The sequence below is a fragment of the Sardina pilchardus genome, chromosome 1 (assembly GCF_963854185.1).
Source record: "Sardina pilchardus chromosome 1, fSarPil1.1, whole genome shotgun sequence".
Taxonomy (NCBI): Eukaryota; Metazoa; Chordata; class Actinopteri; order Clupeiformes; family Clupeidae; genus Sardina; species Sardina pilchardus.
The window spans coordinates 24,730,142-24,749,017 of record NC_084994.1 but is presented as its reverse complement, the minus strand read 5'-3'; the positions used below and the strand labels follow the sequence as shown (position 1 = coordinate 24,749,017).

General features: G+C 40.9%; 2 protein-coding genes across 2 annotated transcripts in view; both read right to left on the bottom strand.

The window, feature by feature from the left end:
* The window catches only part of LOC134086228 (NACHT, LRR and PYD domains-containing protein 12-like), a gene marked incomplete in the record, with an annotated part of 983,201 nt that overhangs the window by 563,414 nt on the left and 400,911 nt on the right, over positions 1–18,876 (bottom strand).
* LOC134087675 (microfibril-associated glycoprotein 4-like) lies at positions 7,273–18,574 on the bottom strand. Its single transcript, XM_062541753.1, has 5 exons — positions 18,530–18,574; positions 17,571–17,759; positions 14,781–14,877; positions 13,517–13,684; positions 7,273–7,529 (listed from the first exon to the last, which is right to left on the bottom strand). The coding sequence occupies exons 1-5, from the start codon at positions 18,572–18,574 to the stop codon at positions 7,273–7,275; spliced, it is 756 nt and encodes a 251-aa protein (XP_062397737.1).

Sequence of the window (18,876 nt, the reverse complement as noted above, 5' to 3'; positions counted from 1 at the left end):
AAATCTGTTAAAGAGCCTCTGTGTTTAGAAGTCATGTGATACTTAAGGAGTGTGTGGATTACTCTAGCTCTCTCTTTCTCTCTCTATCTTTCTGACTCCTATCTTTTGGGAGGATTTGATTAAGCATGAATTATAATACCACGTTACTACATGTGCCACTGTATTGAATACAATGCAAGGAATGTCATTTAGCTGTATTAAAGGAGAATTCCAGTGTGAAATTGACCTTAACTGTACCGAAACATGTTGCGGAGTACTTACGTGTGTTGAAGAGCCACCTTCGCTCACCCCCGACCATTCCAAACTCCGCCGTTTTCAGCCGAGCTTGCAGTAGGCTTAAATCTATTAGATTGGGCATAACGTACCCTATGCAGCTAAATCGCTATTTTTAAACCATTAAAACGGTTCCAAGTAACTCCACACTGCATTGGTAGACTTCTGAGGGTCCTGACATTTAAAACGAGATACTGAGAAATTTGGAAATGCACAGGAAGTTTATGTTTAAGCCGACTGACAAGCACAAACGAACAGGAAGGACGGGAACTCAACACACGTAAGTACTCCTCAACATGTTTCGGTACAGTTAAGGTCAATTTCACACCGGAATTCTCCTTTAAAGACAACTCAAACCCTACAGAATAAGGTGGCGAACAGACAGAATGCTGCAGTGAGTGCTGTTTTTAGCTATTGTTTTGTATTGGCAGTAGCGTTTTGCAGTGCCTCATGTTTTGTGCACTTGCCTCGTATTTTTCCAAAGGCGCCCTGAGTGCCTCGAATTTGAAAAAGTTGAAGTGGTAAAGCGGCCAACGTCATTCAACATCTTTATGAAATCAGAGCGCACCTTACTTTTTACAAGTGGTAAAGCACCCAACATCATTCACATTTTTATGAACAGAGCGCACCTTATAGCCTGACGATCCAGACCCATATCAAGATGTAGGGTCTGGAAACTCACCATATAGCAGGGCTCAGTCGGAGGGGTGAGATAAATGGTTGTCTTTCAAATTCCCCCTCCACGCAATAGGATTGCGCTAAAAGAATCAACTTCTTGCAGCATGCTTAACGGTCGCGACTTCTGGTCGCAGGTCAATCGCCATTATGTTAAGCCCGCCTACTGACCCTATACACGATGTGATTGCCCGATAGAAGTTTAATTTTTCCAGCTCCCAAGTGAACGGAGAGTTGCTAGACTACTCCGGCAGGAAATTGGATTTGTTGCCACTAGGGGCATCTAGATTTCTAGGCTATGTACCTTACTTTTTACAAGTGGAAAAGCGCCCAACTTCATTCACATTTTTATGAAATCAGAGCGCACCTTAATTTTTTGAAGTGGAAAAGCACATCCTGTCTGGTCATACACAGGGGTATTCCTGCTCAAATAAAATATTGTATTTTTTATCTTTACATTAGTCATTATTTTTTCAGCTCTTTTTTTAAATGTGATGATCTGTTTATCAACATAGCTTCATAATTGTAATGGGTGTGGTCATGAAATTGTCTGGGTGTTAATTTAGGGTGACCAGGTTTGCTACTTCAGTGGCTGTGGGGTGGGGGTTACTACATTGCTGTGTTCCTCCCTCAAAACATTTTATTTTAATTAAATAATTGTTTATTTGACTGATATTTTAATAAAATAAAACTGATTAATTGATTGTAATGGGTGAGTCATGACATTGCCTGGATGTTAATTTTGGGTGGTCAGATTTGCCACTCCAGGGGGTGGGGGGCACTACATTGCTGTGTTCTTCCCGAAGAACATTTTATATTAATAAAATAACTGATTATTAGTGAGCCTGCTGTTCTTCTTAAGTTTACTTCTTATTTATTATTCCCGTTCACCCACTTTTTTAAGACGCCTCTTCTCCTAGAGCAGGGGTCTCAAACTCAAAGGAGCTGAGGGCCACTGTTGCCATTTTCCTTTCATAACTTAGTTAAACCTCCACAATTTAGGCGCCAAGGTTAGAAAAACTTCATCTGATTGGGCCCCCCCAGATATATATAAATGTCAAATAAACATCTTCCTTTCATAACTTATTTAAACCTCCACGATTTAGGCGCCAAGGTTGGAAAAGAAAGAAAAAATGACTTGAAAGTGGTCAGAGATAAAGTAGGCTACAAATATGAAGGTGTAAATGTAGGCTACCCATCTCTAATCAGTCTGATGTCTGGATGACACCTCGAATTATGCACCTTTCAGTAAATACTGGATGTTGAACATATTTGAGCAGTTTTACCTTCCTTTTTAGTCATTTCACCCACATAAGGAATTAACAGGAAAACAGTAAAATGTAAGCCAACAACATGCAGTAACTAGCTACCACAAAGCCTTTGTATACAACAAGTAGCCTGGTAAAATCAGTGTCTATCGTGAGTAATTTTTCAGCTGTCTGTACCACGTCCATTATGGACACTATAGTCTTGATTACCACCGGCACTTATGTTGGGAAATGTTGTGCTGCTTAGTAAGCACTGTCGTTCACGCAAAAGACGCACCTCCATTCATAGACTCACTGTGATCTGTCAACAGACGATCGATTATCTCCAAAAGGCATTCTACTTCAGAATCAGAATATGTGAATAACAGACCCAAGATCTCATCACACGTGAACTTTTTTCATGATTTGGTTTATTTGTACTTCAATTTGCACAAAACTTTGGCTTGCATTGCTTCCGCATCATTAGCCTACAAACTGCACATCTTCTGCGTACTGTTTGTAATGACGGGGCTAGTTTCGTGAGAACTTTGTGCAGCAAATTTGTGCTTGAATCGAAACACTGGATGTGTAGCAGGTGGAGAGCAGGCTACATATGAGATTTGTCACCGTATTGGATGTACCGTCTGTTTTAACCTGTGTCGCTGTTTATCGCAATTAAAAAATACCCTGAACGGCCGACATTATTATTTTGACATCAAGTTGTGGGCTGGAACGTGTTACAGTAAATTGCTAATTAGCCCTTTTCACGGTGATGTCAGACGAAGCGTTGCTGGGTATCCTCCGGCATGTCCAGCCGCCAAATACTACAGAAGAAGAAGAAGAAGTATTCATGGGTTTCATCAGGTCCCTTTCCACAGGTGTATACAATCAAGCACCATGCAGTCTGCATTGATAATCAAGGTGCTTGATTGTATACACCTGTGGAAAGGGACCTGATGAAACCCATGAATACTTCTTCTTCTTCTTCTTCTGTAGTATTTGGTGGCTGGACATGCCGGAGGATACCCAGCAACGCTTCGTCTGACATCACATGAAAATGGCTAATTCGCGTTGTTGTCACGAGCCTGAGCTATGGTTGCTCACGAGTGTTAAAACATATAAAACGCCCAGATGCATAAGCGTCGATTTCAGGCAGGGGGCCGCAAAATATCGTTGCGGCCCGCGAGTTTGAGAGTGTTTGAGCTATCGACACGGCTCCAACACTAAAAAATCAGGCCCAATCCGGTGTAGTGTGCTTGTTAATGTCGGATGGCTGCCGGTTGTCGTTTTTCCGGTATTCCCGTTGACAACACTGCCCCCTGGTGAGCAAGCCCACTCTTGCAGCTCCTCGGAGATGCACATTTCTAGTTTGAGTAATGAATTGATTGTTTGATTGATTAATTTATTGTAATGAGTGCGCTCTTTTGCACTGAGGATGGGGTCACCCGAAACGTTTGCGCTGCACTTGCACTTTAGGTCTCTTTTATAAGCATGGTGGGCCAAAAAATCACTTTTTTGATGTGGACTCTCGGTTTTTTGGATTATACTTTTTGTGAGCGAGCGTGTTCATTTAGGGTGGCCAGTTGCTGCCTCACTCTGTGCCTGTCACTATCTCTCTCTCACACACACACACACATACTCTCTCTATCTGGGTGCATCTCAACATCTCTTGTGGATCCTCGATGCTCAATGGGCGTTCCCACTGATCTATAACTAGCACTGGATAGACTATTCCATTGTTGCCGCCCCATCATTCATTATCTAGATCAGTGAGGACGAGGATGGAGGAAGGGGTGTATAAAAGACCAATGAGAGATCACCATTGAGTTTCTGTTTTTGACACGATTCAATGCCCTAAACAGGTTCTCACAGAAATGACTAACTGAGCGAAGAACATTCCGAAACGTCACGTGATAGATCACAGCTGATAGATTATATTAGATTAGATTACATTAGAGCACCAAGGCTACACAGTATAAAGGCAATGAATCTGTATCTAGTTTGTATCTAACCAGAAGTGCAAAAAGCAAAGTGCAGTGTAAAATACAAAGCATAGGCAAGTGGTGCGTAGACAGGACAAGCAATATGGTACAGTGACAGTAGTATACAGCTGGTTTACAGAAGGTGGTTTAGGTAATTTAAATACAAATAAATATGTGCAGTGTATAAAACAGTTACCTTTTGAGCAGGATACATATGCGGCTTCTATAAGACTACAGGTGAAGCAGTGCTTTACCAAAAAGAAAAGAGTAAAAAATAAAATAAAAAAAATCTTACAATTATCACATTTTCACTGTTTTGAAACAGTGAAAATGGCAGATACTGTAAGTCCCACCCTTGAAGCAGTGACCGATAGGGTAGAATTTTGCACTTCCGTCACTTGAACATGATTGACACAACACTCTGGCATGTCAACGCCTTCATAAGGCAGCTATCTTTAACTGACTTTGACGACTCACAAGAGCTTCATAATCAGCATTACAACACATCATTTGTTGTCATTTCATAAGACATATCTTTATTTGTCTGTGTAGATGATGATTTTGTTATTTAGGGTTAGGTTTTTGTTTCCTAATATAATTTGTTTAGCAAGAGCCTACAAGCTAGGAGGGTAGCTTGCTAGGAGGGTAGTTCGTTCTCACCATTAGCAGCTGCAAGTCGCTTGCTGCTGTGCAAGATGCACCCTGATGGGAGGATGAACATCGTTGACTGCATCTTAGAGGATTATTTTCAGTCATATTCATCAGGGCAAATTCAGAGTGAAAGCAGAGGGCAGACTAAAACCTCCTGTGGAAATTAGACAGCTTGTTGATGCTACGGTAAAGCCGCATTCACATACATCGCTACTCACCCATTGCTCCCCGCTAGTTTACTTCCCACTGCAGTCTGTCAATCATCTCTATTCTACATTCTGATTTGGTGCTCACTTCACTCGCATCGCTGAAAGTTAAAAGTATGTTATCTCTGTACCTGCCCACATCGCATCGCTAGTCCTCGCATCGCCTGTCCTGGCCACATTCCGTTAGAACACATTCACATTCCATTGACAGTTCTCGCTCAGAGATGGGCGAGTAGCGACGTATGTGAATGTGGCCTTAGGAGACATTTCAATTGTAGAATGTGAGGAAGAACCGTGAAGTAACTGAGCGATAGCCTATAGCCTACCGTTATCTAGATACTGTATGAACAACAACAAATAACAAATGCATGCATGCCACCAAAATATTTAAGAGTGCGACTGAAAAAAGTTGTAGATCGTACGTGTGCACCTGATGCTGCTCGGTGAAAGCATACATTTATTTAGCAGGTTTTCATTGCATACTGTGGGTGCAACTTTAAAAACTTAAACGGCGCCCGGCGGTGTTACGGATCCCTCCCAAAATGTAATTGTTTCTTCCTTGGGTCCAGTCTGACCTTACCTTCCAATGTAGTAGCAGTAACATTATAATAGTATGTATAATATAGATAAATGCAGTGTGTTAAAGGTGCCTTGCCATACTCATTTCATGGCGTTGAGGTGATGTCTGAAGTTCTACCACACACACACATTACACTGTACATATACAATGTCATGACCAGGTGACAACCCTACTTATAAGGAAACTGGCACATTTCCATGATCAGATAGAGGTAGCTGACATGACAAATAGTTGGGATGTCTTTCTCCACGCCAGGTTTTCCCAGATAAATACCAGCGGTTTCCTTGTACTGCAACACTCACCACAGACAAGTTTTGAGAGTACGTCAATAGGTAAGTTTGTTTTAACACTTCCAACACTTTTAACACTTCCAGTGTGGCAGGGCCGTACTGCACATGACCTTTTTTATGTATCGGTTTCTGTATGTGCGCTTGAACCATGGGCAGATACGTATAGCATGTACAGCTACTGTATGTGTGCACTGTTGTAACAGTGCCATTGTAGTGCAGAAACACTAACGTTAGAAGAGTAAGACTAAGTGTAGCCTACTGTACATGCAGGATGATGCAGAGCAGTAGAATATGGTTAAGTATTTATAATTATAGTATTTTGCAGGACCATACATAACCTTTTTTTTCAGCTTCTGTATGTGCGCACTTTGTATATGTTTGTGAGAGAATGACAGCAGAGGAGTCAAATCATTTCGACTGAAACATTCTCTGTTGAATGATTCTAGATTGCCATTGATCAGCTTTGTCATTCCAAAAGTACGGTGTTTGTCGCAGAAAATGAAGGTAGGACTTCAAAATTATACATTGTGCGTGTATATTGACCTATGTTTAATAACTAGTAGCCTAATGGCAATTTGTCCTGCATGTTGAGAAATGCATGTTGCATGTTGTGGCGGAAGTAGGTCTACAAAGAAGACTGTTATAAGAATTCAAATGTTACGTAAGGGATAATGTATAGAACGCCGGTCATTATCGGAAATTATATTATTATACGGCTCTCTAGAATGTTGAGGGAGCTCCCATTCACTTTGAATGGGCCTCCCCAACGTTCTACGGTCAGTTATTTTTGCATAATCACCGCTCCGAAGGTATAATGACCGCTGCCAATGGCAACGGGTTCACTCCGCTAGTTGCTGCGGAAGCCACGAAACGGTAGCCAAGTCATTGCTAAAGACATATTGAGATAAGTTTCTTGGACCATGGTGTCGGACCTGTTCCAACTGATATGGAATTGCCCTTACTCTAAAAGTCTAAAGCTCTTTGGTTTTTATTGATTTAAAAAAATATATATATTGCCATATAAGAGTGAAAATACAGCAGGCTTAATATGCAAAAAGAACTCAACCCAATCAATATTGGAACCAAATATATTTATTTTTCTGAATAAATCAGTTGCTGTTGTGAACTCTGTGTAAATACTTCCTGAAAGATTAGGTAGATAATTGTGTGAATTGAATTCCAAAAAGTTAAAAGCTAAATTGAAAACTGTGTCAAGGCTGAGAATTAGTGTATGGTTTTGCTGAATTGATGTAGAGTTGTGAAGTTTTGAGTCAAAGGTTTTAGAAATTGTGTTCTACATAAAGGATTTATGTGTAAGCAGTTAAAAAAAAAAAAAACCTGTAAGCCATCATAAACAACTTTAATGTCTTAGGACACCGGTCTGATCTTCATGTTGATGGATTTCATGGAGTAATCAAAACCTTTATGGGAGCTCCAGGCCACCCCAATACCATAGATTGTATCATCTGCCCCCCATCTGTAAACACCATTGAGATTGGTATTAAAACAACCACTATGATACCAGAAGCCCCCAAGATAGGCTTTAGCACAATTATCAGCACGTCCATCTTGGTCTTTGTCGAAGGTGCTGAACTTCATTCCATTGTGGGGGCCCAGGCTATCACCTGTGGAGGTTAGAAATCCCTCATGAGGCCAGTGGTGCATCTCATCACTGACACCACTTTGTTATCCAGAAACCATGTTGACATGCAATTATATTTGCATGTATGATGTTTAACATTAGATTATTAATTTAATATTGTATATATATAGTATTATATAAATTATTATTTATTACATTGCATGTAAATGCAATGTACTGTTATCCCTGTTCTTCTTATTATCGGGATAATTATTCTTCTTCCGACCAAAATCAACAATTAATGGCATTTAAACCACTGAACCGTTTGGCGTCATTCCAACACTCATACAAAGGTCTTGTAACGGAGATTTGATTAATGTATTTTTCACATTTGTGAACTTTATACTTTTTGAGATATTTACGATAAAACAGTTAAAACTCTGAACATTCAACGTTCAGACGCTTTGGCGGCACAAATCAATTGTTACGTCAGTGTTCATTAAGCTATAACAGCTGGGAAAACACTCTCATGCCACAGCTGCGGTAAACCCGGACGTTATCGTGTTGTCTCCTGCCATTGGCTCCTTACTTGATTTGCTTATATCGTTACAGTAACCGGGTTAGCTCTAGGTAATGTTATCAACAGCTAAAGACAATCAAACCTAACCTTAACGTAAGCACTGTATTTAGTAAACGACAATCAAACATATCGTTTGTTCCAGGCTAACGTTGTCGGGGCCGGCTGCAGCCAACAGGGCACAAGGGCTTTTAGCCATCTCGACACACGACACCGATCTTAACTCAGCGCAGTGAAGTCCAACCTGATAGACATGCCAGTTACACCAAAATTGTTTTTAAAAAAGCATCGAAAAAGTATTGGAATCACAATTCTTGACTTAGTATCGGGATCGAAACAATAATTTTGGTATTGTGACGAGTGCGGTAAAATCTTTTGGTCATCCCCGACAGAATCTCACTCCAAGGTTTTTTGAAAAGTTGGCAGCTCTGCCTACAGTGGGTACGGGTTGAGAATGCACCTTTTCCTGCGGGACTCCCGAAGAGATCCCGCAGGCTGTCAAGCCGATTTTTTCGAGGCTAAGGCAATGTACCCAAACAACCACCAGGTGGCAGAAAGTTTCAACCCGCATTTCAACTGCATTTAATGATGAAGACCGCATATCCGTCAATAGTCGACTCCATAATCTCATTTAATCATTAAAATGAAGGTGATGACTGGCGAAATTAATCAAACGACGTTTCAATAAACCATTGTCGGCATGTCAGATTGCAGTTGCAGAGTTTTCGAATGTTTTACAACCCAGCTGGTATCTGCTGTTCATTCCGACATATCCCCACTCGGTATTTCAGTTTTTTTTCAAACAACGTGCCATTCCGACATGAGGTCATTAATAGGCTATTAATGTCATAATTATTAGGCTATCATTAGGCGTACTATGCATGGCTGTAGGCAGCTATGAGGCCACTGAGATCTGGACCTCATTGGTTTTGAGAGCTGGAAATACATGTGTTTGCTAAATATATTGTGGCGCATGTTGCGTTCGCGACTCGGGGAAGTGAAAGCAGTTCTGTATAGACATTGCAAGTTTTCATGGTGATCATCGGCACAGCTGTAGCTGATTGTGAACGCCGATTGGAAATACATAAGTTTAGAGCGAACATTTCAACTATGTTTGCCATGGTAGACAAAAACACTCAAATAAAACAATAGCCTTAAAAATAACTGTAGTGCGTAATGGACACGGCTCTATATCCTAAATAATTTTCGAGGTTCGCCATTTGGTAATATGACCTATCCTTACTGACAATAATTTAGATTGAGCACAACTAAAGTTGCACGAAGGCAAAATACAGTCCTACAGGGATTAAAGTTTTCCGGCACCGTGCCGGAATTCCGGCGTGCGGCCATTGACTGCGTTCATTTTTTAAAATATTATTTATTTGTTAACGCTATTGAAAAACACGCAGCATTCGTTAAGCTGAATTTCCTTTCCCTGCTCTCCCTCTCTGCCATTGACTGCGTTCATTTTTTAAAATATTATTTATTTGTTAACGCTATTGAAAAACACGCAGCATTCGTTAAGCTGAATTTCCTTTCCCTGCTCTCCCTCTCTGTCACTCACGCGTCACGCGCCCTTTTAATACACACACACACTCGGACACAGACACAGACTCCCCTTCGTGCACACCGCGTCTGTCTCCATAACGAGATCATCCCTGGATGTGTGGTCGCACTGATGCACCTGACGCTGCGGGTGGAAGCATAAGTTCTTCCGCAAATTTTGTAGACTATGCGTCCAACTTTACCAAACAGTATAGAAGTAAACGAATTTTCCTTGGCCCGCTCTCGTGCCCACTCAATGGACACCCCCCCCTCGACATGCACATTTAGCTGCTAATCCAAACAAAACATTCACAATCGTGAACGCAATGACGCACAGAAGACGACTAGCTGAATTATTAATGGTTAGCATAGTAGGCTATGCTGCACACATCTGATTAAAACTCTGCATTCAAGTTGACTGACCATATCAATACCAATGTTTTTCAACTCCAATATTTAAAGGGCCTGTCCCAAGGATAAAAAGTATGAGCTTACCTTGAAACTTAAACACATGTGGGGACACTGCAGTCCAACCAGCTAGAGTATGATAAACTAGCCAACTATGCTACTTTGTTTACAATATTTTGAGGCTTCAATCAAACAGCTGAATTTAAGAGGTGGAGTTGTAAAATGAATAGCAGGCTATAAGCTGCATAAAGTTTGCTGTTATGAATATCAGAAATGTCAGTAGCCTATACAGAAAATAATTACGTGTGTGTGTGTGTGTGTGTGTGTGTGTGTGTGTGTGTGTGTGTGTGTGTGCTTTACATCTTGTTAAAAAATCATTAAATAAATAAATTCACATTATATGAAAGCAAAGCGATAAAAAGTCTAATCTGTGGGAAAGACTGTTATTACTCTTTAGAAAGAGAATCATTGTCTTTTTCTTAATACCTTAACTTAAATGGTTGCAAAAATCTTATTCTTCAAATGCCTGCCTTCCAATTTCACATATCCTTACAACATGACACCTTATGATTGTAGGTCAATTTGTAACCTGTGAAAGACAAAGATTAGCAGCAAAACTTGATATAAAAAATTGATACAATTGTACTGTGTTGGACTACAGGTACTATTGGCACCTATTGGCCTTTCTTGGTATCCAACATCACAAACAAGGCCTGTGTCGTGTGCAAACACTCCAAAAAGTAAACCGGTTTCCAATCGATCGACCAACATAGTGTCGTATATAGTCGCATGCACGAGTCTAAAAAAGTTCAGGCTCAGGATTTTTTTTTGCTTTAATCCCTGAGTCCTAAGCCTATCATATATAGCCTGGCCAATTAGCCTATGTAGATGTGCAAAACCAGCATTTGCGTGTGTGCTTGCCGGTGAGGTGTAGCCTACAAAAATGAGCATAACATCTGATTATTAAAGTATGGCTATAGGATATAGGCTACTGGTAAGAGAAGAGCTGGTTTAAAATTCAAGTGTAGTAAAAAAGTTTGTGCACATCCCCGGTCAAGGTGCAGAACAAGAGTAAATCATAAAAAATGGAAAAAGGTTTGCACGCTTGAAATCCTTCTTTTTTGATTTTATTTTCTTTTCTTTAGCACAAAGGAATGACGTTTCGACCGTGTGGTCTTCTTCAGATTAAAATTCAAGTAACGTGCGCTATTTACCCCTCGAGACCGACTGTAGGCTATTGCAGTCTGCTGACACAGCCAGGCGACGCTCCCAACCCATTCATTCGTTTTGGGCACGAATGAATGGGTTTGCCCTTAGTTTAAATGGAGGCCGGGGAGAGCGTGCGGCAGCTATTGTTATGTATGGAGCTGGTTTAACAAAGTTGTGTGCGTTATTTATATATATATATATGAATGTAGCACTTCCTTTTACAGTCCCCTAATTACTAGGTATTTACCAGGTAACAACATGGTAATATTAAGTAATTATGTGGTAACTAATATAGGTAAAAAGAGGGTAACTACAGAGTAAATATACAACAATTACATAGAAATGTCTTAACTATTACAAAGAAACTATTCTGAATTATAACTTTTCTTTTCAGCAGACATCGCAAACATAAAAAAATTCGCAACACTGAGAAAATCTTTAATTTTTTGATAAAACAATGCCTTTTGTCTTGATGGGTTCCGGAGAGGTTTGTGGAGTGAGTTTTGAACCCCGATCGCCGGCGTGCGGTATAGACGCCTCAACCAGTTGCACCACAGCTCGAGTCTTGTTACTTCAGCGCTCGCCTACATTTTAACACTTGCCAACAAATATAAGGGATTCAGTCAGTCGAGTTTATTTATTCGCGGCATGCATTTGAAACGGCGATCAAAAGTTCTGACATGTTAAACTGACATTAGTCATTAATTCACCACATGATAAAATGCTGTCATATAGCTTGACGCACAGTAGCCTGTAGTCTATGCCTATCTCTGAATCAACATGAACATGCACCGAGATCTATAAGTTGCTAGAAACTTATTTTGCAGAGCTAGGCCTACTAGTCGATGGTTACAATGAATCACCCTCACTGCCCTATCGCATATCTGACCATCCATTGTTACAATGTTACAAAATGTGCGATCTTCTCCATGCATGTAGCCTACGGTTATAAGTAAAGTGACAAGCATAGGCATGTATTAAAGAGATTTCTGTTAAAGGTCCCAGAGAATGGATGAATTGAGTATTGCACTGTGTTCTCTGATGTTAAAATAGTATATATTCAACTTTGATTTAAAAAAATAAACTCAATTGCAATTTTACAAGACTAATTAAAACCATATATTTAGGCTGGGTATTGAAATGGTCTGTTTGACTAAATGGCGCCCTCTTTGGCAACCCCAATTGAACTTCAATGGCTTTGCGAGGTCTGACATCACAAGCAAGCAGTTTTGCTGAATCACCCATTTTTTAGTGTCTATTTCAAGTTCAAGATTTCCATATGAAGGAGGGCACAACCATGCCTCATGTTCATGATAGCTCTTTGTTTATGCACAACCTCTCATAGTTCATGAAAACCAAGAAAAAAAATATTTCCATTCTCTGGGACCTTTAAATACATTTTATTTTCAGTTGTCAAAAGGGGTGGGGACAAAATCTGTGATAACAAGTGCTGGGTACATGTACTCAGCGTCGCCGGTTAAAATGAACATGCCTCCGTTTTAAAATAGCCTATAAACATTTCTAAGTATTCCTAGCATATAAATGTAGCCTAAATGTCCATCTTGTCCATCTCTTTCGTCTTCGCCTTGACAACAATAGCCTATTCACGGAAATGTGTTTTCCGGCATGAGCCGAACCTTCATGTTATTAGGGCGGTCTTATGTTGCCCCCTTGCGGTTGCAGTTTTAATTACAATTAATTGATTACAAAGTCCCAAACCTTCGGGACTCCCGATGTGCGGCAAAGAAAGGAGCATTCTCAACCCGTACCATCTGTAATACAATGTTTTACACACCAACCTTTTTTTCCTTTACATGCAATGGTAATTCCTTCAATGGAATTACATTTTCTAGTTATACTATTATTTTATAATGGAAGCCCATTTCCATCAGTAAAAGTCACAATTCCATTTAACCAACACTTTTGGTGCATCCATTGGTACATGACACTGACATTTCCAGTTGCTGTTCAATGAATGCTGCCACCTAAGCCATATCGGCTAAAGGTACCTTTTGACTGGTGTTTACTTATCAGGCTAGCATACTTTCTATCTCACAATTATGACATTTTATCTCAAAATTTCAACATTTCGGCAAATTCCTGTCTATCTCAGCCACTGCCTTTGCTTCCTTGGCCACACCCACTTTTGTTGATGATAACAGTTCCATTACACACCCATACCCACACACACACACACACACACACACTAATTTACACACATACTGACATGCAGATATACACATGCCCCCATACCCCCCCCCCCCCCCCCACACACACACACACTCTCTCACCTGCTCCTCCATCGATGAAGCTGCCCAGTCGCAGTGTGTAGCCGAAGGTCTCAGGGTCCACAGAGATGGACGTGTACTGAGCGTACACCTTTCCCCCGTCCCAGTCCTCCATGTCCACCCTCAGCTCATTCCTCTTCCTCATGGTCAGCAGCACAATGTTGTCCAGCCCTGCAGACAGGTCAGAACACAGACCAGGTAACTTTTAGATAACTAAAAGAAGATAACTTTTTAAAATTTGAATAATGACACAACATTCGATTCTGACACTTCTGATGGTGCTTGGAGTAAATTTGGATACATTTTCAACATATCAACGAAAAACTGTGGCATATTATCTGGTTGTTGCGCTCATCTTCAGGTACTTTTAGACAGTGATGACAGCAAACACGAAACATATCTTAAGGCAAACAACGGAAGTTTGTTTCTATCTAGTGCACAGAGCTAATAGACCACATTCTGTCACAAATTCAATCACAAGTCACCTTATTGATTTTATAACTAAATTCAGCAGACACATTTTAATGGCTTATTCAATTTGGTTAAAAACAACTCAGCAGTTGTTTGATTTCATTTGTAGACCACTAAATTCAATTTACTAAAACTAAAACAACATTTTTCCTTCTTATTGTTTGACTTCAGCTGATAAGTAGGCTACTGTACCAGCAAGTATACATTATTCAGTGTCATCTACATTATCAGTGTCAGTCATAGTAGGTCTATACATGTTTCTTCAGTAATCAGAGGATGCATCTCGAAGATGCCTTAGCAAAAATCCTAAGTAGGCCTACAGTTTTATTTAAAGGTTCACATGTTGTCCGATTGCACATGCGTTGGATGGTAAATCTGCTGTGATAAAACTGGCTATGTGGTTCTGCAGTCATAGAACTCTGTGTTAAAATGTACACTTACAGCAGCAATAGATATACTTACAGCCTGGTCCGACAAACTTTTATTTTTTCCCTGTTTCCCTGTTCATGACTATGTGAGGTGGGTGAAGCTGGTTTAACAAAGTTGTGTGCGTTATTTATATATATATATATGAATGTAGCACTTCCTTTTACAGTCCCCTAATTACTAGGTATTTACCAGGTAACAACATGGTAATATTAAGTAATTACCATGGACAAAGACACACACACACACACACACACACACACACACACACACACATATATATATATATATATATATATATATATAAATAGAGAGAGAGAGAGAAAGAGAGAGAAAGGCAAAGGGGTATGGTGGCTTGTGTAGGACATACCCAGCCAGTATTCCCCGTCCTGGTTCCCAAAGCCTTTCTTGTAGTGATCCCAGGGCCTGTAGAAGTTCACGGAACCATCCAGTCTTCTCTGGAACACCTAATTCATTGACCAGAGAATGTTACTCTTGGAATTAACAAAGGAATACTATGGCGCAAACTGTTTAAAATGAAGGCATAGAGAGAAGCACATAGAATTGACAATTTGGTATTCTCCAACTAGCCCCTATTTTAGTAGTCTCTTAAACTAAACTCATAATCAGAAATAGAATCAGAATTATAGAATTATTAGCCAGGTTTTCGCAAGCAAACAAGGTTTATTTACTCTGGTTATTTTGTGCTCAAAGTACAACACTCAACAAATAACAGCAAAATAATAATAAATACAGAACAGAAGAGGCTAGAGCCTGGTGGTCAGTCATGATTGGGCAACCTTGCTTGCATCGTAACGGGCATAGACTTTGCGCTAATTTTGAAAATCATTGGACCAGCCTTACAAAGTAGCACTCACCGTCCATCCCCCCCCATCGGTGTCCATGTCACAGTAGACCTGCAGGGGGGAGACGGGCCCCCCAGGGAAGATGGTGTACACCCCACTGGGCTGGGTGGGGTCATGGGCGTGGATCTCCGAGCAGTCCAGAGGAAGCAGCGCCGAGAAACATAGACATGTCGGAACGAGAGCGAGTAGGATAAACAAGATCTGAGAAAAAGTAGGTAAACACACAGGCATGTGCACGCACGCACACACACACACACACACACACACACACACACAGACGGACAGATAGAGAGAGACAGAGATGAACAAACTCACATGCACACACAAATTACAAATTCATGTACACAAATGCATTTAAATATACTGTGTGACACTGGTGAAAAATCACTCACTCAATGAACACTGGTTTCCAAGAGAGAGAGGGAGAGACTTTAAAATTCACTTACCATGTTAGCGCTGGGTGAGTGTGTCTGTCTCCTTCGTAAAATATGAGCTACCTCTTGCCTCTGTCTCCACTTTTATAACAGATCAGACCCCGAGACCAGTGGCCGTGAGACCCAGACATCTGTGTCCAGTCCAACCGGTTCAGAGTCATATCCACTTATCTCTGAGTTGTATAACCAAGTTGCCTTTTTACCACTCCAGACTCTTTGGTATGAGTGAGTGGGAGTTATCAGCACTGACAATATATAACATTTTAGAGCAATTAATGTGAGCAATTACTAGCATATTGATATGGTAGTGAATGGGTCGGTTTCTATCATTTACATTGTATTACGTTTTGTATTACGCTGTGTTGGGACAGTACTCTCAACTCTCAAGGGTGTCTCTTTCCATTGTAACGCTGTTCTACTATGACATTATCTGGACAGAATATTCTAGAACATACAAAATGTAATAATATAACAAGGCCATTGCACACAATTACACCATGCAGATTAATGCGGTCTCCCTCCTGCAAGTGTGGTGGTGTCCTGAAGTGAACTCCCGTCCTCCCCTTGTCCACTGGGACTAATGGGGGTGTGCACAGGTGGAGCGGTGGCTCTGAGCCCAGACTGTAGCAAGGCCGCTCACACACTGACCACCAGCAGCACTGGGCCGCAGGTTAAACTCCAGTCAGGTCACAAGCATTTGTGTGGCACACATACTAGTTGAGTTGAATCTATTCATAAATGTATAAATAAATAAATAAATACATACATACATACAGGATTAAAAAATGATAATAATGAGATTCAATAAATTTACAGTAAAGGTAAATATGAATATAATAATATCATTAGGGATTAAAAAGACTAAATAAACAAAAAGCATTATCAGTGTGGAAAAAATAATATACAGTAGACTAAAATGTATGGACGGGAGAAGTGATAAATAAAACAAGTAACACCTGTCTCACCAGATCTGAGTATGGACAGGGCCATGGGGCACTCAATAACTCATATTGCCAAAGCGATCAGAACAGAAAGTAGTACAATACAATTCATAAAAGGAATAAAATATATGTGTGTGTGGTGTGATTTGGTGTGTGTGTGTGTGTGTGTGTGTGTGCCTTTGTCTGTGTGCGTGCACATGTGTGTCTTGATAGGTCACTCACTGTCCCTCAGGTTGTGGCATATTGATACATTTCGGGCTGCAAGGTTTGCCTTGTCTTCTTCGCCCAATAGTACACACACAACACATCCACTCTCTATCTCCCTCCCTCTCTCTCTCTCTCTCTCTCTCTCTCTCTCTCTCTCTCTCTCTCTGTGCGCATGCGAGTGAGTGGGCGTGGTTGAGCGTGTGAGAGTGCTGGGTGCGGCCGCTGTGCCAGCGTCTCTGAATCTTTTCTCTTTCTTTCTATCTTTATTCTCTCCTTCTTTATCCTTTTCTTTTATTCTTTTGTTTTGTTGTTGGATTATTGTTTGTTTAGTAATAGTATAATTTAGGTTTTTGGGGTAGTTGTTTAGTTTCCTCTTGCCGAGGTACTGCCGTACGGCAGTACCAGGTATGGCAGCCTCAGGTACCGAGAGGTTTGAATCCTTAACGCGGCGACATGGCATTAAAATAACATCTAGTGCTAGTATCGAGAATTATTGGCCAGGTTTTCGCAAGCAAACAAGGAATTTTACTCTGGTTATTTTGTGCTCAAAGTACAACACTAAACAAATAACAGCAAAATAATAAAAAATACAGAACAGAAGAGGGTAGAGTCTGGTCAGTCATCATTGGGCAACCTTGCTTGCATCGTAACGAGCATAGACTTTGCGCTAATTTTGACAATCATTGGTCCAGTCTTACAAAGTAGCCCTCACCGTCCATCCTCCCCCATCGGTGTCCATGTCACAGTAGACCTGCAGGGGGGAGACGGGCCCCCCAGGGAAGATGGTGTACACCCCACTGGGCTGGGTGGGGTCATGGGCGTGGATCTCCGAGCAGTCCAGAGGAAGCAGCGCCGGAAAACATAGACATGTCGGAACGAGAGCGAGTAGGATAAACAAAATCTAAGAAAAAGTAGGTAAACACACAGGCACGTGCACGCACACACACACACACACACACACACACACACACACACACTCACACACACACACACACACACACACACACACACACAGAGAGAGAGACAGGGAGACAGAGATGAAAACTCGCATGCACACACATTACAAATGCATGTACACAAATGCATATTAATGAATTGTGACCCTGGTGTTAAATCACTTACTCAATAAAGCAACACTAAAGCACTTTTCCTCTGTCGCACACACGCTATTTGTTTATCCAGCAAATAACAGACAGGGTAGAATATTTTGCATGATTTTATGAAAGTATGATGTATTGCGACATCGAAGCAAGTCAAATTTGTCTAATTTCTTCGAACTACAGATACACTACCTACCCCACCTCATAAAGTTACATAGTGCGGTTATAGCCGATAGAGGGCCGCGAAGTGAAAGCAGAAGTGCCGTTCACCCTGTTACAAGTTGATGAACCGCTGACATGATTTTGGAAACATTATTTTAAAGTACGAAAAACTCTTAAGTGTTGCTTTAAACAGAGAGAGAGAGAGAGAGAGAGAGAGAGAGAGAGAGAGAGGGAGAGGGAGAACCTTCCGAAATCCACTTACCATGTTAACCTGGGTGAGTGTGTCTGTCTCCTCTTCACAAAATATGAGCTACCTCCTGCCTCTGTCTCCACTTTTATAGCAGATCAGACCACAAGACATGAGGTAATCCAGTGGCCATGGGACCCAAACATCTATGCCCAGTCCAACGGGTTCAGTCAGGGTCGGACTGGGAACAAAATTGGGCCCTGGCATTTTTCTCCTGGACCGGCCCACCACTGGACTCCCCCCCCAGTTTGTGAACCGCTGCTATAGTGTATACTGTAGTGTATAGTTCAGGTATTATAGTGTTGGCCACTGTGCACTTCACAAAATGTAAATTAGTAGGGGGGTCCGGGGGCATGCCCCCCCGGGAGAAAATTTTAAAAAAATAACCCTAATGACTTTTATGAGAATTATTGATAAATTGAGATAGGCCTACATGTTTCAAACATTATAGCATATTACAATATAGTCTATAAGGCCTACATAATGGAGCAAAGTAGCTAGGCCTACTC

Coding starts and splice junctions, on each gene's coding strand:
- LOC134087675 (XM_062541753.1), bottom strand. CDS start 18,574: ATGCCAGGGCCCAATTTTGTTCCCAGTCCGACCCTGACTGAACCC. Junction 17,760..18,529: donor GTCCGACCCTGACTGAACCC/GTTGGACTGGGC, acceptor ACTTTTTCTTAG/ATTTTGTTTATCCTACTCGC. Junction 7,530..13,516: donor CTTCATCGATGGAGGAGCAG/GTGAGAGAGTGT, acceptor TAACCTCCACAG/GTGATAGCCTGGGCCCCCAC.